At 41.2% G+C, this 26,839-nt stretch overlaps 1 protein-coding gene across 1 annotated transcript; it reads right to left on the reverse strand.

The window, feature by feature from the left end:
- On the reverse strand, positions 1-26,839 carry LOC146655329 (sprouty-related, EVH1 domain-containing protein 2-like). Its single transcript, XM_085427506.1, has 6 exons — positions 26,226-26,839; positions 10,985-11,177; positions 10,714-10,882; positions 9,574-9,638; positions 3,732-3,881; positions 1-3,625 (listed from the first exon to the last, which is right to left on the reverse strand). The coding sequence occupies exons 1-6, from the start codon at positions 26,249-26,251 to the stop codon at positions 2,840-2,842; spliced, it is 1,389 nt and encodes a 462-aa protein (XP_085283632.1). The 5' UTR covers positions 26,252-26,839; the 3' UTR covers positions 1-2,839.

Raw genomic sequence — 26,839 nt, forward strand, 5'->3', positions numbered from 1 at the left:
ATTTCACTTTTCTCACAAACCTGGCCACCCTTCAGTATCTACAAAGTACTTCCTGTTCCTTCTTGAAAAGCAAGAACTACATCCATTGTACATGTTAGAAACAGTTATTTAAAAAAAATAGAAATAAAAATGTACAACATACACTTGATATATATAATATAATTTTTTGCTCTTTTTTACAGAGGTAAAAATACTAAGCATAAAAAATGGGTCTAATTCAATACAGGGAGTTGTTTCTTAAATTTTTCAATTTAAATACACAAGGAGATAATGAGGATGCGTTCAGGCACTTGTAAATGGCTCTGCATGTGAGAACACCAAACAAGATGGAGGTAAAAGATGACACACATACGCACACTCTTTCCAATCTGATTGGCCCCTGCCCCTGATCGATCAATTACAGCATCTGAATCTACTCAGAAGGTGTCCATATGTCATAGCATATTCAGCTGATCCCAGTAGCTTTGGATCAAGGAGCAGAAAAGGATGAGCAGATCTGGAATATACGCCAACACGCAAACACACACACCAACAACATACAAACTGGTACACAGGACAGGATGTATGACAAAGATACCACTGGGGAAGGAAAAAGGACATCCTCAGGCATTCTGTAGTTCGACTACAGTAAGTGACATTTCCTTGGCAAAACAATCAGGGATGGATGTTTGTTTCCAGAATTTCACGTTTTTCAGACTCCTGATCTTTTCCGATGGGATCCTGCTGATGTCCTGCGTCTCTTTATTTTTAAAAATCTCATTGTGTTTGCGTTCTGATCCTCAATGCTGCCATCACCCAGGCTTAGATGAATCATCTAGCACCGGAGTGGTTGTACTTTTAGTGTTGCACTCTTATTGTGAGGGCGTGATGGGCCAGCTGCAGCATCACAAACCACGACAACTGAACTGACTATAACGTTTTTTGTTCTTTTTGAAATGTAGTCATGCCATATTCAAGCATGACTTTACTCTCTTTGTGCTTAGGATGATACAACAGATCTGGGATTGAAGGGAACGAGTGCTGCTGTAGGACTGAGAAGAACAGCACATACATGTGTCACATGTGGTTTCAGCAAGTTAATCTCTGGATTAAAACACCACATTCTGCGCTTAAGGGAATAGTTTGACATTATGGATTCAACTTAGACCCTCTGATGGATGGTTTCTGGTGCCTTCTAAGACAGCCAGACAGGCCATTTCTACTGCTTCCAGTGTTTACGCAAAGCTAAGCTAACCACATCCCGCATCTAGGTTACATTTTTATTTATCACACAGACGCTATTGCACGTCTTATCTGTGTGTGCTTCCTAAAATGTCAAACTTTTCTTTACAATTTTATAAATCAGACTCGTCACATTGCTGAACTGACATACATAGTGGAAAAAACACAAACCCAAAAACCCACAAGTCCCATGTTTTAAAAAGTCAGCATTAATGTTTTACCTTTATTCATTTTTTTTTGGGAGTGATTTTGGATGTTTTCAATAGAGTTGTACGAGTTTTGGCATTTGCTTTTGCACATAAATGACAGGCGGGGGAGAGGTGATTGTACTTCGCTGGCAAACTAAAATCCATAGTTTACATGCTCTTTTTTTAAAAGAGTTTCTTTTTTATTACAAAAATAGATTAAATGGAGTTTCAAAGAACATGTGGTGAGACTTGATTGAGCCATAACCAAGCTCACACTTTTCGCTATAGCAGACATCTTAAAAGAGACGAGTGAGACTCCACATTTTAAGGCATATGGGCACCAATTTAAACGGTATCGGATTGATTTTTCAGTCCTTGATGTAACACAGACCGCTGGCTAAGGTTCTGCAAAGAACAAGAAAAAAAAAAAAAAAAAAAAAAAAAAATCACACTACTCCAAGTGCACTGTAAGTAAAAATGAGCCAAAATCTGACTGGAATAAGACTCAGTGGGTTCCCGGTTCAGGCGATTTTAGGCACTGTTTGAAATAATGTTTGAAAGGAGCAGGGGCGGATGCTAGCGTGACTTGAGGCACCGTCTCATTCAGTGAATGAATCATAGCCCAGCACCCTTTTGATGGTGGATCAATTTAAGAGAGAAAAATAAATAGGATGAAAGCTTGAATCTTTGGGATATTAGACGAAGATTAAGATGAGTACCACGTTTGCCTCGGTGAACAAAGAAGACGTTGATGGTGGAGAGCTATGTAGACTATATACATGAGCTTTACTATAAGCTGCAGTACAGACAACAAAAGGCCTAGGCGCACAAGCATGCACATATACCATCAACGCACACACACGCGCGCACACTAACACACATGCGCAAAGAGATGTAGTGTTTGATGTCTCGTGTTGCTGGAGTTGAGCTGAGCGGGCCTGATATTGGAATAGAGTATAAACAAAATGGCCACGCGTACATCAAAGGAGAGAATGAAAAACAGGACAAAGAAACAATTCAAGTTCTTTGACGCCGAGTCAGTGTACAAATATAACAATATAAAGTACCTGCATATGTGATACATGACATATAGGTCAGCTATAAAAAAAAAAAAAAAAAAGGCCCCCTGAAAAAGAGTGCTCTCTCACTAGAAACAGAGCAAATGGCCACGTGGAGAGCTGAGAGAACTGTCTGCCGTAAGGGGGAGCTTATCTTCCCAGGCCGTTCAGAAAATGCACCAGCAGTTTTTTTCTTTTTTGGCTTATTTCAGTGTCTGGAATTTGTAGAGAAACCCAGAGAAAACAAGGCAAGAGAGTAAGCAGCCATGACCACTTGTCCCTTCTGTTCGTTTCCCCATCCTTCCCTTTCCCTGTCCTTGCATTGGGTTTAGGTTTGAGTCGTGTCCCTCTGAGGTTTCAAAGCACGGCCGCTCAGCTCAGGGCCTTGTGTCGACCTCCGCAGCAGCCGCATGCAAGCCCTACCTGGTGGCAAGCGTGGAGAGGTGGGTAGAGGCAGAGGCAGGGCGCCACCAAAGACAAACCAAACAGGGCTAACCAGCGCGTGCCCAGACAGCCTCCCCCGCTACCCTCGCCCCCGTCACAGGAGCAGGCGTCTGAGTAGTCCCCCTCTGGGTCAGACATGCAGTGGTAGAGCATGGTGTCTGCCAGCCACATGCAGCTGACCCGTCGGATGCACATGCGCACCGGGTCTGGAGCATCCTGGCACCTACCTCTCCGGTTGCTGGAGAGGTAAAAAGCCTCACCGCAGTGCTCACACTGAGCACGCTCCATTCTGTCATCCTTCTGCCCCTTCCCACCATTGGTGGATGAAGAGGAGCTCGGGAGTAGGGAGCGAGGCTGACTGGACACCACAGACGGGAACTGCTGGCGATACGAGACGTTTTGGCCCTTACTGTTTAAGGGTCCAAGGGAGGGATCAGAGTCTGAGGGCGACAGGGCCGGTGCCAGCGGGTACGTGTAGTCGTGCTTCTGCGCCTCTGTCTTGTCAAAGTGGACATTGGGCTCAGGGTCGTCCATGTTGATGAATTTGTCACGCACTGTTGTGTGGCGGTAGTCCTCGTAGCCGGTGAGCCAGGAGCGATCTGAGTGGCGTCCACGATGACGCTCGGCGGGCCGCTCCCAGCTGCGCTCCCGAGGGTTGATGCGGACGATTTCCTCGTCCTCGAAGGTGACATGGCGGGGAATCCGAGACAATGGCTAAACAACAGAGAGAGTATATAACATAAACAACACTGGCAGTAATTCACTCATAAAATATATGTATAAAATATGTATGGATACAGCTTAGCCGTGTTTGTCTTACCTGGTCCAAGTAGTAGTGGTCTGAGAGCCGATAGGGATCGTGGCGAAATCCCAGCGGGCACTTGTGTCTCTGGGGAAGGGGCGAGGACTCGAGCGGCTGCAGAGAGGTCTCCAGTTTCTGGGAGGAGTTGGATGAGCTGTCTGTGGTATTCTGAGGTGACAAACAAACACAGGATGCAGGCTGAAAAGCTGATTTCTGATTGCACACGTCAAACAAATAGTGAGAGAGGACACCCTGATTGGACAAACAAAAACAGGAAGCCTCCATGCAGCACTGATTGGAAAAACAGGAAGTGTGAGCTCTGTTTTCCAATCCACTTTTGGACTGCTATATGCGAGTTAAGCTTTTACTAACAACACCTGCCACAAAGAATCACTTACGAAAACATTGCAGGAACCATCACACCTAAAATCACAATTAAATTAACCACTTTGATTTAATTTATTTTTTTAACATATTTTCACAGCAAAAACTCTTATCTGACTCAGTATGAATATATTGTCTTGTATATTCATATGAACTGGGTATTTGACAATAAAAGTAAAAGGGAATCAATTAAATTAACATTTTTTTAAAATGACTGAAAACAAGAAACCTAAGCATTCATGAAGATCAAGTGACTGATACAAAATATTCCTAAATCCAAAAAAGTGGAAACAGAAGCATCCTTTAAAATGTTTTTTTAAAGTCTGCAGAAAAACTGTACACACACCATATCCACAGGCTCACCTTTTAAGCCTCTACACATCATCTCCTTCTCCCCAGTCAACCTGTCCTCCTTTCCTCAATCGCACTTTCTCCACATTCCACCTTTCCTTCTCCCTTTTCCACCTCTCCACGCATGTGTGTGCACATGTGAACAGTATCCCGTCTCCTTTCCGCTAAAGTCTATCAGGGCTCCAGTCCAACTCAAACACTGGCCAGACACAAGACAGTCACAGACCGCTGCCGATTTCAGACATGCACAATGGGGGTCAGCCTCTGTTAGCCACCAGCTGATAGGCAAGGACTCCTTTTGTCTAATCATATCAGCATTGTAATATGAGTGCATGTATTGTAGATGTGTTTAGCCGCGGGGCAAAGGGTGCAGGTGTTTCTGTTTGAGAAGCTGTGCTTGAAATGTATCCTCTGCATTTTGTCTTGCTTTGGGGAAGACTGGTCACAAGAAGTCAATGGCAAGAACGATTTTTTGCATGTCTTACTTTTTCTTGACCATCTTCTCTTAGCTATCTGCAACAGCTGTGAGATTTCCAACATGTTTTCCCAGAAATGTTATTTCACAAATTAGATTCGATTTTTTTTTTTTAATTCAAACTATCCAACTTCTCTTCAACTATTACTGGACAGATATACAAAAAGCTAGATCTGCCTTAGAGAGGGGTGGCTGTAGATGCAAGGAATTTTCTATTAATGGCAACTACTTTTGTCATTTTGGAGATACAATAAAGTGTCCTTGAGCAAAGCAATGAACCCAGAATTGCTACCGTTGGAGGCGACATTATGTGTATAGGCAATGGTCATGCCTTTGAGCTTACATGCTTACACTAACATGCCAACATGCTAATGATAATATTTCTAACATGTAAAACTCTATGCTTACCACTCCAGCTGTTAGCATGCTGTCCTTACATAATACAGCTAATTGTGCAATTCAATATATTAAAATTTCTGAATTGCTTACAAACAAATCACAGAAAACAAACACAAAAAGAAACCACACGAACAAACGCCAATCAAGGCATGATTGGTGAATGAACTTCTAGAAGGCAAGATAAAGAGAAGTTCACACCTCATTCAATAACAGAAGTTATGCATTTAATCATCATTAACACTGAATATCAGAGAAATCTCTGAATGAAAGAAACAAGGTCAAGACCAAAAATAATCGGCTGTGATCTTTGAGTCTAAAGTGGAAATCACTTCACAGGCTCAGGAACACTTCAGGTAACATCAGGGAGGTGATTTAAAACCGTCCTGTGCAAAGACATTTTGCACATACTGGGATTTTGGAGGATGCAGAGTAGGAGTAGCTCATTTGGACACCATATCCTCCGGGCTAAGAGGGGGCAGCCTGTTCAGCTTGTTATCAGATCTCAGGACCTGTGATATTGTGACATTATAAAACTGAGCAACTGAAATTCTGTGGTGACCAAGAATGTGAAAACATTATGCTTTCAAAACTACAGCAAGTAATCCGGGAAAGATGTCTCATCCTGTACTTTGGGAAATATCTTAATGGATTTCTGTACCAACACCTGATAGTTTGTTTTTAAATGAAATGCGAAGTTTTAAGGATTTGCAAATTCCACTTTTATTTGGAAGCTACTGACATCATTTAGAATTTCTAAAACTATTCCTAAACTATTCTCCCCCCCCCCCACCACCAAAAAAATATAAATATTTGGCACTCCAATAAGCCTAAATCCAATGCTGCAAACTATTCTGCAGAACTATATGACCCAGATCTGATATTTGTGTGTGTGTGTGTGTGTGTGTGTGTCTGTCTGTCTTGCTGAAGCTATCCCCATTATATCCTACTCCCCACATGGATACTGCCATGCTGAGAATTTCCCCTTAGCTTTCTTACAAAGCCCTCAGAGCAGCCTGCCAAAAATAACATAACATGCTGCCTCAGCTTTGGGCTCCGCCCCCTGGCGAAGCCATTATTGGGGGAGGAGTTGGTATGGTTGAAACCAGTCTGACTCTGGCCTCCATGGCTGCATCTAATTCAAAACACAGACCAGACTTTCAGCTGCAAGCTCAGACTGCACAAGAGGACAGGGAGACAAAGGGAGGAGTTGAGGGGGAGAGTTTGTATTTCTGGACATCCTCTCTCTCTATATATTCTGGTCCAAGGCTGGACAGAGGGCATTTCAAGTTATTTTCTGACACAAAACATGCCCCGACTCAAAGCTCGGGAGGATTCATCCTTCAACAGGCCTGTCTCGCTCTCCTGGGATGAGCCCAGAATTGCATCTATAGCTTTCACTCCCCCTGTTGTGAATGAGCCAAAATAGAGACAGAGAGGGGAGATGTGCTGAAGGGAGGGACAGAGGAAGGGTTAGGTTGAGTTTAGGTTTGGCGAACGAGGAATCATTTAGGGAAGTATGTCCATCCTATCCCCCAAGCCCATCCAACCATCCTCCCCCATCCCTCCAAAGGCTGTAAATTTGCTCCAGCATTTCCCTCTGTCTACGACCGCCTGCCTCACTAACTGCCACCGCCGCCGCTGCTAACTTTAGGAAAGGTCATTAGCACAGAAGAACACAAGCAGCACTAAACCCCTCATGTTCCACCTGTGATTTTACAGTCATGACACTTTGCAACGTTTCATTAGAAGAGGAGTAACTTTTTGACATGTTCTATAAGGCTGTTGTTGTTATATTCATGTTTAGGGGTTTTATATTCCAATATGCTATGCAGCAGTCGTCAGGTAGAAAAATACAGAGATGTTGAGAGAGAAACCCTAAAAATGGGCAGGGAAGACACAAATCGAGGCAGTAATTGTTTCCCCCTGGTTTCATTCATGAGTCCAGTTGGATCCTGACAATACTCGAGTGTCTTTCTGAATGTCTGTGGGGAAATATTCCCCGTAACTTTTATTTTTTTAATATCTGGCACAAGCATAAGATTCAGAATCAGACCCAACATGTAGCCTATTTTTGTTTTTAATTCCACTATGTTTTTTAGATCACAAATACAGACTGTGTCCTAGTATTTCCTCTTATGCAGTCGCATGCTATGTGTAGGTCTGCTGGCTGTTTGCTGTAATCTTGTGGCATTTTTCAGCACAAGTTTTAAAAGCAGACGTGAGGCAATGCATAATATTTCCTCAGGCAGGCTTTGTTGGTTGCTAGCACGACTCATGCACCAAACAGGGTGAGCCTTGTGCTAAAAAATAGTTTATATTAGGCCACAAGGGAAATGGAAAAATCGAGGCTATCACACTGTTTTGTTTTATAAGTCAGTGGGGATTTAACTGAAATGGATGTGGGCTTTCTGGGTCTTCATTTGTGGAGAAAAAAAGGTCAATTTTATGGAACAATACCCATGAATTGCCGTGGATTTGTTGCACTTTTAGCCTCTCTGTTAGCGAAAACCTGCTGCTCCATTTCAGGGGATTGCTCCGCCCTCCGACAGTGCTGTAAGTCCCCCCACTCCTCAAGTGTTTGTATGCATCTCTGTGGTGGCTGTGTGCTCCCAGCACAGCACCTATTAGTCTTGGCCCGTACAGACAGCTCGAGTCAAAGATGAACCACGAGGCACTTCCTCTCGTAAATCACCGGCCCTGCGCTAAGCTGGGAAACAGCTGCTAACTGCTAGTTTGGTAGTGTTTCTCTGTTTCAAATGGGAGAGGGATGGCGCGGGTGGGGGAGGGGGGTGGGGTCACCAGGAGAGTGGGAGCTTTTGGGACACAGGAAGTGACCTTGTGACCCTGCCTGCTGGCCCTTGTGTCAGATTACGGGAGGGTGTGTGTGTGTATGTGTGCATACATTTCCTGTACTGTGGCAGGTATAGATGACCGGCAGCGAATACTCTGTGAACTCCTGAGCAGACCTAATTTTTGAACGATGGATGAAATAAATTTGATCAGTGTGTGCTCCAGACCAGATCCTAATTTTGCTGCCTCCTTCTCCAGTTATGAAGAGTGGAACTTCTAAGATAGGACTAGTGCAGTCAAGGTAACACACATGGAGGTCTACACCTAAAAAGCCATTCAGACTAACATCCGACCTGCATTAAAACAAGGCTTGTAGCGGTGCTGGAAAAGGCGTGTTGTTTAAAGTACTGGATAGACATGAAATGTGATCCAGGAAGTCCAGTTTCAGCATTTTAACCCCTAATGAACGGCACAGCACTGTGCAACAGCTTATAATGTTCACAACAGCGTTTTATAACTCTAGAAAGTTATCACAGCAGCAATTATTTTCTGTTTTGTTGCACTGATAGTTAGGTAAACACAGTGTGTACAAAGTAATCCAGGAATGTGTTCCTTTCCAGATGACATTGTGAGAAATGATGCTGTGTTGACAAAAACCTGGCTCAGCTTTTGCCTTTGAGTAATACCACACAGACCACTGAGGCACACTACTTCTGTTTACCTCATGATGGTAGTGAGAGATTAATTTTCAGAGCAGTGAAGTTCTCACACACAACATTAAAAAGGTTTTGCAGTGGTTTGATGTCTGAAAAGCTCCAACTCTGTCTAATCTGTAGTACAGAGCAGCTGGCTGAGTCTACGGCCAGTTGTTTTTATTTAGAGCCTTTTACTGCATGATTTCTATCACTGCCAGGGTGTTGGTTTAGTTTGTTTGTGTTAGCAGGATGACTCAAACGGATACGAGATTTGCATGAACATTTTACCAGAGATCGGGCCTTAAGCATTTGATTTGGATCTTTCCATTCAGAGTTGATGTGTACTTTGCCAGCAGAGAGCCTACAGAGCACATGGATGACGCCGTGAACTGGGATGAATAATTTTGATGATCTTTTGGATCTAGCAGTTCAATTGTAGTGGTGACTAGAGCCACTAGGTGTTGGCTTCTTCTTTTCTGTGGTGGAGACTAAAGCTGAGAGTTGTATACAGACATCACAGAGACTTTTATTATGTATGACCAGCGATTATGGTGCTGTGAAGACCTGACATTGTATAGATGATATTATCCGTGTGATCCTGAAGCCCATTTTAGGTAAGCTAGCCGTATTTTGTTGCAAAATCTTTACGCACACAACCACACATTCAATCTACTGTGTCCACAACAAACTGAAACTTAGTAATGCCGCCTGCTGTGAGTCAAAAGTTGTGACCATCATAGTTATTAATGCAAAATAAAGTGCTTACAGTAAAGACGTCATCGTCACCCAGCTCCCCCTCATTCTGGAGTGCCGTAGAGGAGGTCGTGGAGCCTACAGACAGGAGAAGGGAATAAACTTTATTTCAGGTTGTTTAATTTTTACATACAACAAAGAATCTTTTGACGTCCTTTGATAACGTCATGGCAATCAAATAGCTCCTGACTTCCTCATCCTGTCCCTTACCAAAAATTTTTAACTTGACAAAAAACAAACTTTACTTTCTGGTACACGTTCCTCCACATACTTAACCTTCATTCATGTCCTTGCCAAGACTAACTGGTTATACCGGTGGATTGTGTTATGCTTTAAAACTTCAAACCTTGAACCAGCTAGTGAGTGTCTTATTCATTAAGTAGTGTGGTTTCCTTTTCTTTATGTAGTCGGAAAGACGCAAACAATGGTTTAGTCATAACTAGAACGTGGAATTCCTGGAGAAATAGTAGCAAGCTGCTGCAGCTTTTAAAGTTCAGGAGGAGCATGGGATTGAAACAAGAAGTCTGCCTTTAGTGGACTATGGTGGGCACACATACAGCTGTGGTCAGAAGGCTACATACACCAATTATGTACATAAATGTGACGGTAATTTTCGGCTTTGATGATTTCTTTGAACTGTCCTTTTTCCAATGATTAGCATACATCTTTAATGACTTTAAAGCAGATATGATAAGTGTATCTAAACTTCTGACCACAGCTGTAGACTGTATATAAAAGATGGACTTAGCCACCCATCACCCATGACCTAGTAAGGTTTGTTGTAAAGACTTGAGACGAGCATTTGCTGTCTTACGTTTCTGAAACCAGACCTCGAGAAAACAAAGCAGTGAAGTCTACAAAGACCGTATGCCCACTAAGCATATCTTGCTTTATCTTTCCCAGATAAGTACCATCATCTATAAAACAAATGTCCTGTTTTATACAGTAAGACTTGAAACTAACAAATGAGCCCATTAACCCAACAGGAGACTGTTTACTGACGTCGATTGACAATAAAGCTTTTCAGCTTCGGTTTGGGTGTGTTTAATTAGAGACTGGGCATATTTTAGCTCTGGAAGCTTTATAGGTGCTAGGACAGGTCTCTCTCTGTCTTGTCAAAACATTTGAATAGTTATATTGCAGCACAGTTTACCTTCAGCCAGGTCATCAATTGCCTTTCGAACTCCCCTGTCGAAAGCTCTGGCATCAGCTGGACTCTGGAAGGATAGGCCGCACCTTCTGTCTTCCACCTTCCAATGGTGAAACGTGGGCGTCGCTATGGTGTACACTAGATCCTTCCTCAGCGGGCAATCCAGGATCACCTGTTGATACGACACGCACCAACCATTTACAACATGGATCCATTTCTGATCTTTAACAGACACGTTGTTGCTCACATTCATGTATGCGTGTGTGTATTTTACCTGGTTGTCCCGCATTCGTTCACCACGGATGAAGAACTGGGAGCTGGTGGAGCCCAACACAGGTGCCAACTCTGTCGGCAGCAGGCGGCACACCCCTACCCTGCTCAGAGCTCCCCCGTCCTGATTCAGCCACCCACCGCTCGAGTCGTCCCGCGTCATCACCACCGCTTTTACACGTACGATGTAGCTGTCACTGCACAGAAAGGAAGAGAGAAGATATTAGCACAAAGATGACTGCAACGTAAATGTGTTTATATTATACCAGACAGTAGAGTGGTGATTCCAATAGATGATAAGCTCAGGATCTAATCATTTTTAACCCTTGTATTATGCTCATTAAACTTAAAACATGCTTTAAAATAAAAGCATCATCCATTATGTGAGTAGTGTGATTTTGGAGAATGTTGAGGCAGAAAAAAAATTCTCCGCAGCTATAAAGTTACACAACTTAATGCTTTAGGTTACTGGGAAACCCCCTCAAAACCTTCACTGCTGTTTATAGACTTTTTGTAGCTGCAGTCATAGAGGAACCTTAATCATATCAAAGCCGAAGCCGGCAAACTATTCTGTATTTAACAATACAAGCCTAAAATTAGTTTGTCCACAGTCAAACTGAGCTAAGCAAATTAGTGTGTACGCTAATATACTGTGAAGCGTAACTGTTTCTAAAATAGCATCAGTAAAATTTATAGCCGTATCTATCTAATCTCTTCATCAGATTCTGGTTTTGCTGCAGTGCAGTCCAGTTTGCTTGAAATGTGGCAACATGTCGAATGACAATCATTTCCTTCCACAGGAAAACCAAAGAAATGTATGAATACAAGATAACGCAAGGTCAAAGCAAAATTCACATGATTGCAAACCGAAAAATAACAGTAATATTTTCCACGCGACACAATAACTCTTTGGATAAGAAAATAACATCTTATCCCATCTTGTGAAAATTGACAATGCTTTTCTTAATGTGCATTAAGAGTTTATTCTAGAGCAGGAATCACACCCTGGCAGACTGTTTGAGGGCGTTGCAAGTCACGACTTTGCCTGGTCCTCGCTGTGCTCAAGTAGGAGGTGTTGTACCAGGACAAGTCAGTTGAATGCACACACACAAACAACCCCAAAGTTTAATGTAAATTTAATATGGTGCTATGTTGTTTTAAAACTTGTTTAAAAGTTAAACTGCTGCCATTTTAACATAAAACAGTCCACGTATTTAATAAAATGCTGTTTCAGCCCATCATCTCCTCACTAACCTCATCATATAGCTCATCACTTCTGCTCCATATTTTCCTGGAGTAACCCTCTGATTATTAGTGAAAACATCCCTTATCTTGTCGCTTTAGTGGTTGTAAACAATAAGAACTTCCCTATTTTCATATTACATGTCATATCACTTTATTTCTCTACCATCACTATAAATTAAAATAAAATTGCCTACAACAGTGGGGAGATTTGAGTGGATGTGAAGTTTTTGCAAGTCATCAAACAACAGAAAATTTAGGTTCATTATTTGATGTTCATTCACAAATTGCCTTTCCTCTTCCGTGAAGGTTAGATCCACTCATAAAATGTACATATTCCTCTTTTGTTTTTGAGAAATACTTCTGGACACATGTGAACACAAAGAAAATGATGCAAAGTGCTGTGAAAAGCATGCTAAAGCAACAGGTGGTAATAGAACCCTAACCCTGTAGAAATGTTGTGTATTTAGAAGCCTACAAACAGTAATGCAGCCCACAGTCTGACCTGAAAAAAGGGAATGAACGTGCACATTTCTGACGTTGGAGACATCTGGAAAGTCTTAACTCTGGAAGGAATTTTTCAAACGTTCAGTTTTCAGTGACTTAAAATGCATAGAAGTAAGACTAAAATACTTAGAAAAAAACAGTATGTTTTCTAAAATACCCATGTACATGTGGCAGGGCGTTAGTATGACTGTAAACTGAATTCCTTTTTTAACAAAGGGAAATTTTAGAAATAGTGTATACTTAAAAATTGCTCTCAACTGCCTGACTGATAAATCCACTAGGCACATATATTGTGTGCTCACTTAAAATACAGGACTTTTTTTTAAATCGTACTGTTGGCGAGTTTTTGCAGACACGTCAGCATCTTGCATGCAAACTGCAGCAATTAGTGGTAATAAAATAAGTCTTGAAATCGCATTTTCTGCAATTTTTTTTTAAAATTCTTGTTAATAAACGGGAATAAAAAAAAAAACAATTTACTAATTACTCGTACAAAATGGCTGCAGCCTAGTTAGAAGTCCCACGTTATCCATGTTATGTCTTTTTGTTCTTTGTGCCTAAATCGGAAATGGAGTCGTCTGCACCATTTAGATGAGACAACATTGGATTGGAGCCACAAGTTATACAAGCTGACAGATAATACAGTTTATTCTATAAGAAGTACAAAGCAGATGACAAAAACTGAAACCGGAGACAATACACCGGAGGCTGATAGTAAAATACATGGTATTCTTATGTGTAAGCATGACAGTCACCACTATACGTGTACACAATGGACATGGTTGCAATCCACATGCATGTACCCATGTATGAACTATTGATGCTGTGCTGCGTGTGCGTTCATGTGTGCTTGTGTACGCGTGTGGGGGAGAAGCATGAAGAGATAACGACAAACATAAAAAGAGAGTGATGAAGTGAGGGAGGGAGGATGAGTGGGAGTGAATGAGAAAAGCGTTGTTATATAATTAGCTAACAGTACTAAGGACTCAATGCACACACACACACACAGGTGGCAAAACTGGTTCACCAGCTCCCACCCACACACATTCATAAAATTGAGTGAATGACAGACTGACTAGGTGACAGCAGTCAAACTGCACAAACAGAAAGGCAACCAGAGATTCACCCACAACTCCTGAGCTTTTGTTTCCATTCAGAAATTTAAAGTTACTTGAATTAGAAACTCAAAGACACTACCCAAAATCTACTTGGCAAGAAATATTACTCAGTGTGAAGCATTAAAGATTTAGTGTTGTTATTGGCCGTGTGATGGACTGGCGATCTGTCCAGTATGTATGGCCTCTTTCTGTCAGCTGGGATATGATCCAGCCCCACTGCAATACTAATTAGGTATGTGGTTAGAAAGTAGACAGATGCACATGTGTTGTTTCTGGCTATAGCAATACACTCTGTAGGCAGATATTATTCATCTGCTATGTCAAGCCACAACAGGCGTAGGTAAAAATTATTATATGAGCTCTACTTTACCGTGTGGAAAAATTAAGTAGCAACAAAGGAAATAAAAATGAAATCTAAAAATAGAAATGGTGGTGTACTAATTTAAGAAAAGAAGCTTACTATTAATCATGGACAAAAAACAAGACAAGATTAATTTCAAAAGGTCAGACAGGCGGTAATATAGTTTTACATCTATATGGTTGACGATACAATACAGTTAACAAGCAGATTATGGTATGTTTGTAGTGTCAAATGTGTCTGCAAAAGGGAAACAACTAAGGATACAGAGCAGAACCACCTGACAACCACTGCTCATAAGACAAAAATATATATGTATGTATTTTCTTCCAATTAAATTGCTTTTCAATTGCTTATCTGTTTTAAACATTTATCTATAATTATCTGAGTACAAAGTATCTACTGCTTACCCATTATTTTTAGTTAATATTTCTAACCTATTCAGGTGCACTCAATCTTATAATTACATCATAATATCTGTTTTTTTCACCACCGGCACTTGAGGTCATTTTTACCCATTTAACCACTGGCTACTACAGAAGTAACCCTGGAGCATTTGCACCCCTGTTTAGGAACGACTAAGCTATTTCGGTTCATTGACATAATTTCTGCTCTTAAACTGAAAAATGTTTTTAAAAAAAAATCCACGCTCTGCTTTTATATGAAAGTACCACAGTGGTTCAACATGACTCAAACACATGTATGACATATTTCCATACAGAACCACACATCCAGGCCACCCACATACAGAAATAACACTAAATTCTGTGCTATATAAGCACATGTGCTTTAAGACACACGATACCAGCTATCAGCTCTCTGAGATGAACTTGTCACATTTTGGGCTGTCTTGTGACCCATGTTTAGAGCCCCGTCTGCCGACAGGCCCTATAATCTGTGGCGGGGACACACAGACAACCACAACCAGCAGCTACACACTAATTTAATACACTTGGAATGGTCACACATTCTTACAGACACATACATTTGGGAACTGTGAATCTAATTCTGTCCACACGAATGTTGCAAGAGGTACTGATGCTGAAAAAGGACTGCAACGCCCATTTTGAGAAAAGGTACAGTACCGTGCAAAAGTCTTGTGCCATCCTTCATTTCTTTAGGAGCCTGAGGTCCATGTATTTTTTTAAAGTGGTCTTAAGCAATAGTTCCCCAGGCTTCCTGAAAGTCAAAGGCTTTCTTTGGACATTCACTACTTTTTCTCTTATTTTCACTGCAGTACTCATACCTGACCATTTTCAAAGGAATATTCTTTTGTTAATCATTCAAGCACCTAACTCTAGGAATGAATGTTGAATAATTTAGTTTCTACACATATAGAAAGCTTAGCAAGGCACCAAGTTTTAAAATGTACATTTAAGCTTTTTGTTACTAGCAGCCTGCACAAAAATACATTATTTGCTCCTGTTTTTTTTGTTAGCTGAATCTATGAAAATTGCCCAGTATAACACAGTTTGACAGGCATAAAGTAATACTTTTGCACCAACAATGTGCTGCAGAAAAACCTTTTGGATGACATATCTGGACATGGTGCGTCGTGTGTCCCTAAAAAACAAATTTGAACTTTTTTTGTTCAAATTACCAGGAGAGTGGAATAACAGCGAGTGTCTACAGACATCTGTAAAATACGGCTGAGGCTGTGACTCTTGAGAACTTTGTACAGTACTATAGTTTGTAGACTATTTATAATCACCAATTAAAGAGGAATTCACATACGGTACACAGCATCTCTAACTGTACATGGACCATTCTAAAATATGATTGTCTAATATTTGGTGGGTTTGTGATCTCAAGCTTTAAGTTGAGACTGCAAACACTTTTCAAAGTCTCTTTGGGCGGGATAAGGGTACAGTTTGTTGCATCAGAAAATGACTTGGTTAAGAAGAAAGACTTGCTGAGCTTACCTACCTGCTGATAAGGAAATCATGCATCACATCCATTTCTAATTTAATATGAGACTTCAGGTCAAAGGTTCAAGGTGTGTCTGGCTTCCATTTCTTAAGAAAAACAGCACTGCAGTTGCCAGCCAATTGCTTTTGTTTGCTTTGCAGTACAGCCTGACAATACCTCACAGCACCAGATTCAGCAGCTTGGCATGCAATCATACCAACAAGTTCATTGAGCTCATGGTAGCCATTACCTTAATAGAAATAAAAAAAAATCTAGGCTGGAGCACAGTTCTGTTTCAAAAAAGCTGGGATGTTGTGTAAAATATAAATAAAACATTTAATGTAATATAATCAAATTGTTAAAAGTGAAGATTTTTAGATAGTTTTTAGTAAAATGTGAGAGATTTATATAATCTGAAGAGAAACAAGATTGTGTTTCCCAATTCTTTACCAAAATGTTACATCACCTCTTCATTTACGAACACTTAACTAACATTCTCGCCTGTTAAAAGCTCAAGAGTTTTGGGTCTTTGTCATTTTTTAAGTGTATAATAAACTCCACTAAATGTTTTAAATGGCTTATAAATTTGGAGTCCAGACAGGCCAGTACTTTGCACTCTATCTATGGAGCCATGCTGTTGTTAGATGTGCAGAATGTAGTTTGGCATTAATGGACTTCCTGGGCAAAGTCGACTTTCAGCATGAATGGTGCTCTCACGTGTGCTCATTACCAACACAGTGCACCCTAATGCAAGCTCCACACCAATATCTTGGAATTTGTAATCTGTGCTGATAACATGCAGCATGGTCTCTCACCTCTTTACCCTGGAGGTAAAGATTTTACGCCTAATATTTTCATAAAGAAATTAACACTTAACATTTTGACTGTACCAGACCACAGGACAGTTTTGGCCTCACCCAAGCTGCTATCAGAAGGCACAACTACTTGCATATTTTTCTGCTTCAAAAGGGACTCCCTACTGGTGTTAGTAGAATTTATTATTGTACATTATTAACTGTAAATTCTGTACTTGTTAAATTTACATCAGCTCATCTTTTTCCACTTGAAGGCAAGTGAAGCAAGCTGTAAACACAAAACTGACTCGTTCAGATTCACTTTCAGTTTAGCTACGTTTTTGGTCTCCACCTTCTGTGATGACAACTAAAACAAGTGTCAAGTTGCTACTGGAAACCAAAGCAATCAGCTGGCATAAGGCTCCGTAACAGTTAGTAGTGTAAATATAAAGATATGAAAATGCAAATGTCTCCCTATCCAATGGCACTGTGTACACGTGGTTCAGATATTACTGCCAAATCTTTAGAAACGATGTAAACAAACAAACAAACAGAAAACCAGAATCCTTACAGAAACATCTTTTCATTTAAATTAACACGCATTTGTTGCATTAGCTAGAACTCCATGTCCACTCTAAAAGTCTAAACAATTCAGTGTAACATGAACTTGTAAGAACAGTCTCTCCGGTTCAAGTGGTTCATTGCAGTAATCATTCTGTTCTTTTTATTTTTATGCCTGCTCCACACCTTATAAGAGAGTCATCCTAATAAGGAAATGTGATGTGGGTGGAGTACACACCTGTTGAGTGAAAACTATTTATTGCACTGTCATTGTTATTTGCCTTTATGTCTCAACTGTTTTAAATTCCCCATTTTGCTTACACTTGCTGTTGAACCACAAAAACACTGAATACACTCTTTTAGATTATACACTGTTAAAAGTGCTCCACAGATAGCCAAACCCCGACAATACTTGATGTCGTCTGTGTGTAACAATATTGCAATAAAACAGTGAAAGGGGGTCGGAAGTGCACTGGTTATCAGGCCTGGAATCCAACTCATCTTTGACAGATAAAAAAAAAGGCCAGTGAGGGCAGCCCAACCATGTGTGATAACAGTGGCTATACTTCCTCTGATAAGGAATAGCTGGCCGCGCCTCTGCCTGATCAACAGAACACATACACACACCCACGTCTCTATGTACATCTGAACACAACACACATGCTCCCTGTGTCAGGAAGTGACAAAAAGGTCCATCAGAATAAGGGTTGTTTTATTGTACTGAATGCTTACAGTGTTTCACACTTCCGCCTCAGTAACTGCTGTGAGTAAGGCCACATGTAGAGCAGAGCTGATTAAATATTTCTTAAATGTTTCGACTTGATGTTTTTTGTTTCACATCACTGTAACTTTGAAATTTGTGAGTTCCTTCACTCATGTTCAGACCAAACATGTGTGAATATGTGTTAGTTTACTTCAGAGTGACCAGAAATGAAGTTGTAAGAGTGGTTAGAGATCAGCTTTAGAGATCAGTAAAATGTTATTAAGTCATATAGTTGTTCCTATATGTACAAAAATGACTGAACTGAACAAAGATGAACATTGTGTCATTTAGATGCATTATTTAAGCTAACCGTTCTGGTTCACAAGAACGTAGAGCTTAGGGCACAAGGGTTGTGGTGGCAACCCTGAACTCCCCTATCTTCAACTCACAAGCCTCACGTCCACTGTGCACTCTTTCACCAACAAAAATTCACGCAATGAAACAAAAAGACAAAAGTAGACCCTCTAAGTTCTAAGCAAAAAAAAAATTAAAAATCTAACCAGAAAACAGCAATGCCCCTCTGTCTGCTTTCTCTCATTTTGTGATAAGGTTGCAGGCTATCAGTGTAGCTAGTCTTCATGTGCATGATAATTTCTGTGCAAAGGTGCAAGCATGGACGTCATGTGTGTGGCAATTAGACCTGGAAATGCTGACATGAAGCTATAGCAAAAAAAAGTAATATGTGGAGCATGAGGTGGACTGTTAGATTGGCAGGGCGTCAGTGGTAATGTGAGCTTTGTACCAGACTGTTGTAGTGAGGACAGAGCACACCCACAGTCTTGAGATTTGAGTAATGACTGAAAGAGAAGGTTGGAAATACAAGTAGTCAACATGCTGGGCCTTACAGACGGGGTAAGGAGCTCAGAGCTAACCAGGATGTGTGACAAACAGCTTCTGTGGAGTGGTGTGTATTTCTGATCAAATGTGTGGGCAAAAATGTGTGCTGCTATCAAAGTCTTGGTAAGACAACTCCTCGTGTCTTACAAGGCAGCTTGCTACAATTGGTGAGTAGCGTGTACATTAATTAGAGGCACGCTATAAAGCACACTGCGTAAAAACAATATGAAAATAGATTTATGAATCTCAGTAGTATGGGGAATTATCTTACAATGTTGTTCTTTCCTGTTCTGGCTTTCATTCAGAGGGCAATAGAGTGGGGGTTGGGTGAAGAGAGTTCATTCACAATTATTGACACCGGAGGCTCCTCGGGGGAAGTTTGATCAGCTTTCTGTCAATCAGCTGTTGTTATATGGAACGGTCACATGTTTGGGCAGCACAAGCTGCCAGTGTGAATGAGTGCGAATGGGTCAACTGACATCAGAGAGGTCAACAATATTCAGAGAAGTGTTAAAGGAAAACATCCCATTTCCAAATGACCAGTTAGAACATGAGCGCTGAGCTATTCAGTGTTTCCGGCATTGTGTTTGTACACCAAGAGAAAGCCATCGGTGCGAAGGTGACTCTGCAGCAGCACCTCCATCTAAACATGAACTTTACTGAAATAAAGCTGATTCTAAACCTCTTAAAGGCGACTAAACCAACTTAAGACTCTTTACCAGATATCCGCTTAGGTTCCGTTAAAACCTGACACTTTGGCCACCCGTTAAGTGATCGGTGAAAGGAGGGGGGGAAACTATTTTAATCATCTTTACATCTGTAATCTACATCTGTGCCAACTTTGGTCTTTTAATCAGGTAGATGCTCACATCTAAACTGTCAGATGTCAATGGTTTATCTTGTGATTGGTCTACCCGTGTTGCTACTCCAGGGTATTAAAGAAACGGAAAGTTATTTGCATAATAAACAGCAGGACATCTGTTCTATTTAGGCTTCGTTTAAATATACTTATTTTACCGCTACACATGAGCGGCTGAAATCTTTCAAGATGCTGTTTGGGATTAACCAACCTCAGCTTTTCTCTTTTCATGGGTGTGGGAATACTTTTCATTTTATCCTGAAACATCTGGTTTGAAACTATGTGAAATGAAAGTGAATCTCACAAAGTGTGGTGGAACTTATTTCACAATTAAAAACCAGTTTGCTCAGCTAAGGTTAGCAAAGGTGAATAAACAAGAGATTGTTTTGTACATGACGTGAATAATAGGATCTATTGTTCTGATTTTGAATTAAATGTTTTTATTTGATTGTAACTCTACTACTAGAGTAACACTTCAATACAATCCTTATTCAGTCAGAAAACTCATGTTTGAAATGGTTTATTGCAGCAGAATAACAAAGTCCGAACTTGGGCTCCAGGCTTCTCATTCCCTGCACACACACGGAAATTAGTGAGCGATGAGTAAACATCCCCCTGGATCCCACAGGTGGATGCTGGGGTGGTGGAGGGGTTGAAAAAGCAGGCAGAAATGCACCGACATGTCTGCAGGAGAAGTGGGAAATACTTCAACTCAAATAGACCACCACATTGGGGTAGTTGTGTTTGGTGCATGATGTAAGGAGAGAGAGGTGGGTTGCACTGCCTCATGCACACTCGAACTGCGTGCATGAGGCAGTACAGCTCAAGTTTCCTGTCTGAACTAGCTCCCAGGCTTCGCTTCATTTATCGTATACCGGGCTTTGGCACAGCCCCTCAGTCCATCTATTGAAACTACCTGTTTTAGCCAACTTTATTTTAACTGGGTGCTGCTCGCAAACAAAAGATTTCAAGAGTGAGTGGGTGGCGCTCGTGCTCACAGCCTCATATGACTAACTTGACATAATACGTAGCCAAGGGCAGAAAAAACTGTCTGAAACCTAGAGTTTCACAATTACTTGTACATACGATGATCTCATTATTTGAAAAACTGAGTATGTTTAATTTGCATGGGCAACATTAAGGAAAAGTAGAGTAGGTTCCCTTTAAACTTGCAAAATAAAGTCTTAGGTCGTGTTATCAGCAAGTGTAAAAAAGTAATCAAAGTACACTCTCATTTTATCTAACACACTTGTATTATTTTAGCCATCATACAAGAAGAAAATATGGCACTGGTAGACGAAAAGCTAAATTATAAATGCCAACAGGTTTGAGATTAATAATCAGCCAGGATAACAGAAAACCCACAGTACAGTTTTATTTATCTACAAAATAACCGACTGCATGCATGCAAACTGCACTGTTTGTGTTGATTTAAGTAAATTATTAGGGTAATGAAATACCAAACCAAACTAAGCACGAACGTAAAGTGGTTATTGACGAAATGGGAGTTCACAGGGTTCACACACTGAGAAGAAGTGTTTTCAGTAACCAGCCCAATGGATTGTTCTACATGTGGTGTGACAAGCGAAAAACACAGAGTGGAGTGAATGAAAACTCGAGCTATTATAATCTTGGTCATCTAGTCAGCTGATGAGCAGAGATTAGTAAAAAAACAGACAAACAATCCGGCTCCATTGTTTAGTCTCTCGATATAAACAGCTCGGGCCATTATATAAAGGCTCCGGATAGCAACCAGTGATGAGCTGCCCTGTAAAACACAGGAAACACTGTGAAAAGGGATCTGTTCCACATGATGTGTGCATATGTGTGTGCGTGCAGAGGGAGTACAGACTGAAAGAAGAAATGCAAAAGGTCTGTAAAGGAAGTTATTATGTTAATTATGTGTATCCACATATGTGGACTTGATATTTACCCAGATATGAACCTAAATAAACTGCCGCTGTACTAACAATGATACTCAAAGTACTGCATCTGTCTTGCAGGTTGGTTAATACAAAGAGTATTTCTTATTTTAGGATATTATCGTGTTTCTGCTGTTCTAACATAGCATTAAAGAGAAGCTGCTAATCAAGCCCATCTGAGTTTCTTTCCCACCACTGAGTTGGTCGGTCTATGCATGCTTCCCAGACTGTTTTGTTATATTTATGTACTCTTGTTACAGTATATGAAAACACTGTATACATGAAAGACCAGTTAGCCATCTACAATGCAAGTTTGACAGTAGAATGCGTCCAAGCATGCTAAAATACCAACAGAAAAATTTCCAAATGAAACAAACAAACAAACAAAGCCTTGCTAGGCAATGCAAAGTGACTCCCAACACATGGAGGCAAAGTCTCCTGTTTGAGTTTTGCCCTCGCTGCAATAAATCCTGCAACACATTCGGAGAACTTTTTGATGTTTAGTGATCTTACTGGTAAATGACGGATACAGTGTGAAACAACCCTTGCAAGCATTCCTAAAGCGACATACATGAGCTTTTCCACTTAATTAAAAGAGCAGAAAAAGTTCATATTAGGTGGCAGGTAGGGTGAATGGCACAAACACATTAAAGTTAAGTCTGAACTAGGAGCATTTTATGGTTGAAATTACAAAAAGATCCTACTTTGTGTAAAATATACCCTTTCACTGTGTTCATCATGTTAGAATTCATTGGCAACCTCTGAGGGTAAAAATATGAAAGTCTGTTTCCAATACTAAAAAAAGAAAAGAAATAAAAAGTCTAAATTTTCAGTTATGTGTCTCAAAATTTCAACTTGTTTTTTACTTTTTTTTAGTGGCAGAAACAACTTTCCATGAATAATAACAATCATATAGCATCCTTAGAGAAACCCAAGGTCAATTTACACACAAAAGACAAAGGCCTCAATAAATACATTACATTTCAACTTCCATAAAAAACAAACAAACAGCCCAAATAAACATGCCAAAACAGCCCTGTAGTTCCCTGAAAGGCCACAGGGCAAACTAACTAAAAATGCGAGTCAATCGAGGTGTTAAAATGTTGAACTTTACAGCAGGACTTTAAAGCTAGAGCTTTCTTAAAAAGCTTGCACTAACTACCTATCTGAGAGTGTTCTCGTTTATTGAATTACAAAACAAGAGACAAGGCCAGCTGAGGTAACATGTACAGCCAACAAAATAGGTTTCATAACAGTGTAAGCAGTATTTCTTTAACATAACGTGCACTTGTTACAAAAGTGCAGCTCCAACATGACTAATTACGGTTCATGCACTAATGAAACGTGCTAGTGGGGACACCTCTTATGGTTTATCTTAACCTTAGCTCTACTCTGTTTTTGGCGATGAGCTTTGCCCTAAAACTCCTGTCAGGTTAATTATACTCTGTTATGTCGAATGCTGCTAATGGAGAAAAGCATTATGTGCGAGGAACAGAACAATCCTGCTGGGGGAAACGTGCAGGCCTGCTAACGCCTGGGTTGGTCAATTGATGAGTGCTTTTATTCAGGGATTATATTTCGATGCTACGTTGACCTTCTCTGAATGTCACTGGACATCTCCTGTCTAATACTGACTGTGCACATGCTGACCCTGCAGCAGCTCACATTAGATCAATACGTCCTCGGCTCGTGTTGTGACTCTCGGTGCAGGGGAGAGCTTCTACTTCTATAAAAGGTAATAAATGTCCCCAGAAGGACGGTGCAAAAGAGGGACATCCTCCAAAGAGGATAGTGACATTATAGTTTAAGGTATGCAGTCAACAAAAGATCCTCTCAAAAACTATGTGTGTGCGCTACTAAACACAATGCCTGCTGATAGTAGGCTGACACATGGGCATGTGACCATGTCCATAGCATGGATCAACAAAGACAAGCTAAAGACGCACAATAAAACTGAAGCTGTAAAAGAAGCAGTGACAATGCTGCACAACATGACATAAAAAGGTGTGTCTTACTTCCTGACACACCTGTAATCCCACAAAAGGTGTAATTTCTGATAAGAAAGCCACAACACGCAAAGTTGCAGATAACAACAGCCGATCACTTCCTTCCAGTAACTGGACAATAAAAACCTTTATGAGGCCACATAGCCGAGTGGTTCACATTAAAAAAAACAATACAAAAAAGGAGATTTTGTACCGTGCAGAATAAAGTTATTACTGCAACAAAAAGCCAATTAGAGAAAGATGTGGATTAAAAAACCTTGGCCTGTTACTGGTGATTTTATTTGACTATATTCCTATTTAGATACAAACATATGGACTGCGATGGCAAATCTGCAGCTGTCAGACGTTTTGAGACAGTCTAATTCAGTCCAAAAGAAAAAATAAAATAAAACCAAAAGATAAATTAAAATCTGGCAGCCAAAGGTTCATACATTAAAACCACCTGATGTTTATTGTGAAATACTGTGGCTCTTTGAGTGTTCCCCTAACCGATCCTGAGCAGTTTTTTTGCCATGCGGTGGCGTCTATTTTCACTTTTGTAAAGTCTTTGCCACTAAAAAAAATCTACTGTTATTGCATTTAGAAGCTTATATAGGCCGGTTTTAATGACTGCAAGAACTTTAACTGATCTTTTTGCCCATTTTAGTGTAAAATAATGAATCATAAAAACATAAAAAGGCCTCTTTTGCCAATTGATGGTCAATCAGCCACGGTTCTTTTGAGTGCTTTTTCCCATCACACCATGAGAACGCTGTTTATCAGAAACACATGACTCAGAACAAGGCCATAAAGATACAGTTAGCACAGATGTTAATACAGGAAATGCAGAGTTTCAGAAGACAGGCAAGACAGCAAAGCGTGGTTTGATTTCTTGGTTGCATCTAACACCCCACCACCACCCCAAATGTGTGTCTGGCAACATATGACAAGCAGAGACAAAGGCTTGGTCGCAGTCCCTGCTTCTTTCAAACCCTGGGACCGGGAACAGACACACATACGCTGGCTTCGTAGAGCAGAGTACGGCCGGCAGGCATGAATGGGGACGCGCTGAAGGTTGGAAGGCTTTTATGAATGAGCCGGCGTCACGCCACCGCAGCGCAAACATCCCCTCCGGTGCCCTTCGCCCTTCCACCCCCCTCAACAGATTTGCAAGGCAGGCATTCCCATCGAGCACAGCCCCGTGTAGACTGACAGAGACAGACGCTGACGATACAGCTAGGCTAACAGAGCTGTAAAAATGCAAACAGGAGCCAGTAAATTAAATAGTTTGGCAGGCCTGCTCGTATGTCTGTACATATGTTTTTTTTCCTGACAAGGCTGCAGGATTGAAAAAGGAACAGGCTATATAATCTATATTTGTTTTGGCGCTCTGCAGCCTACACAGTGTAAAGGTAGCACAATGCATATTAATCTGCTGTTAAGCAAATTCTAAGCGTTAACCGCTTGAGTACAGGCCCATCGGTTCGCACACGAACGTATCTGTGGGCCTAGGCAGTGAACAGCTTTGTAGAAGCTATAGTTCGCAGAAGAAAAAGCACGATCCCCGCGTGTGCATGTCAAACACAACTTCGCCAGTTTCCAGTTTAGGAAAAACGGACCAGTCTCTCTTCTTTCTTTTTCTTTTTTTAAGGCTGAGTCGACGTTTACGATCGCTATTTTTTATGAATGGAGCGTGGTAGGCTATGCAAATGAGGGCGATTGAGAAAGAGATGGCGGATGAGGCATATCGGATATCTCACATCCTGTGAGACTTCCCCTTCGGTTAGAGACAAACACACAGATGTGACTAAAAACAAAGCGAAAATGTCCTTGCAATCGCCGCTCAGTGTTTTTTTTTTTTTGCTTGTTTGTTTCTTCTGAGCTACGCACAAACAAAAGATTCGCGAGCTGGCCGCCGAGCGTGTATTTATAAAAGGTGTAACTTCTGGGCGTGCTGGAGTTTCTAAGTTACGCTGCAACAGGGGCCTGCTCTCTCGCTTCAGATCCTTTCAGAAAATGTTTCCGACCCACCCACGCTTATTCCCCTCCTCCTCCTCCCACTCCCCTCTCCTTTCTCTCTTGCCTTCCCAAGCCTGGAGTCTACACCGAGGTGGGGGCCCTAAAAACCCTCTTCGACAGCACTGTCAATGCATTACTTCACAGCACCATCAAACAGCAAATCCAACCAATTGAGCGTAATAATAATAATAATAATAATAAGAAGAATATTAATAAAAAGCATACACCATGAACTGATCTGCACAGAATGCACATTCCATCAAGTTGCTCCAATCACCTCTAACTTGTAGTCACGGAGGGAAGCAAGGGGGAAAAGACAGAAAAGAGAGAGCAGTAAACATATAGAGAAATCTTCTGAGTCCCAGTACTTACTCGTTTGGGTGTGTTTCTTCTATCATTTTCTCGTTTCACCTCAGGTAATGTACCACGGCGGTTGCATACTTTTCGCTTGTCATTCTTTCACCGTGGCTCCTCCGATTCTGTCTCCAATTCCGCATAAATCCCCCTGCGCCTTTGTGCGAGTGTCGGCTCTTTGCTTGCCTTCGACTGGCTGCGCCTCCGTCTTCTTTACCCCTAAAATTTTCCTCTTTTACCCCCGGAGCCACCCTCTTTCTTCTGGATCGCGAATGCCCGCTTTACTATAACTTTAACACACCATCACCTAGCATGAACGGACAATTTTGTAGCTTAATCCAGCTCCGGTCTTCTATTACACCCCCCTCCCTGCCCAAACACACTCACTCACTCACTCACTCACACTCGCACGCACTCTCTCTCTCACACACACACGGGCGCACAGGGCACACACTCCGTTTTTAAGTCCTAAGGCGCATGTTTTCACCGACGACTCCGGTTCCAGTTGTGCGTAAAAAGCGCGTCGTCGCTGCTGTTACCGAGGGGTGGCCCCGCTAGAGCCCCATCTCTCTCTACTCCATGTTGGATTGCAGGCGGCCGAGAAGCTCCAACGACGCCGGGGCAGGGAGGCG

The sequence above is a fragment of the Rhamphochromis longiceps genome, linkage group LG13 (genome assembly GCF_057381845.1).
Source record: "Rhamphochromis longiceps isolate RC_006_pf linkage group LG13, R_longiceps_female_GT1.1, whole genome shotgun sequence".
Lineage (NCBI taxonomy): Eukaryota > Metazoa > Chordata > Actinopteri > Cichliformes > Cichlidae > Rhamphochromis > Rhamphochromis longiceps.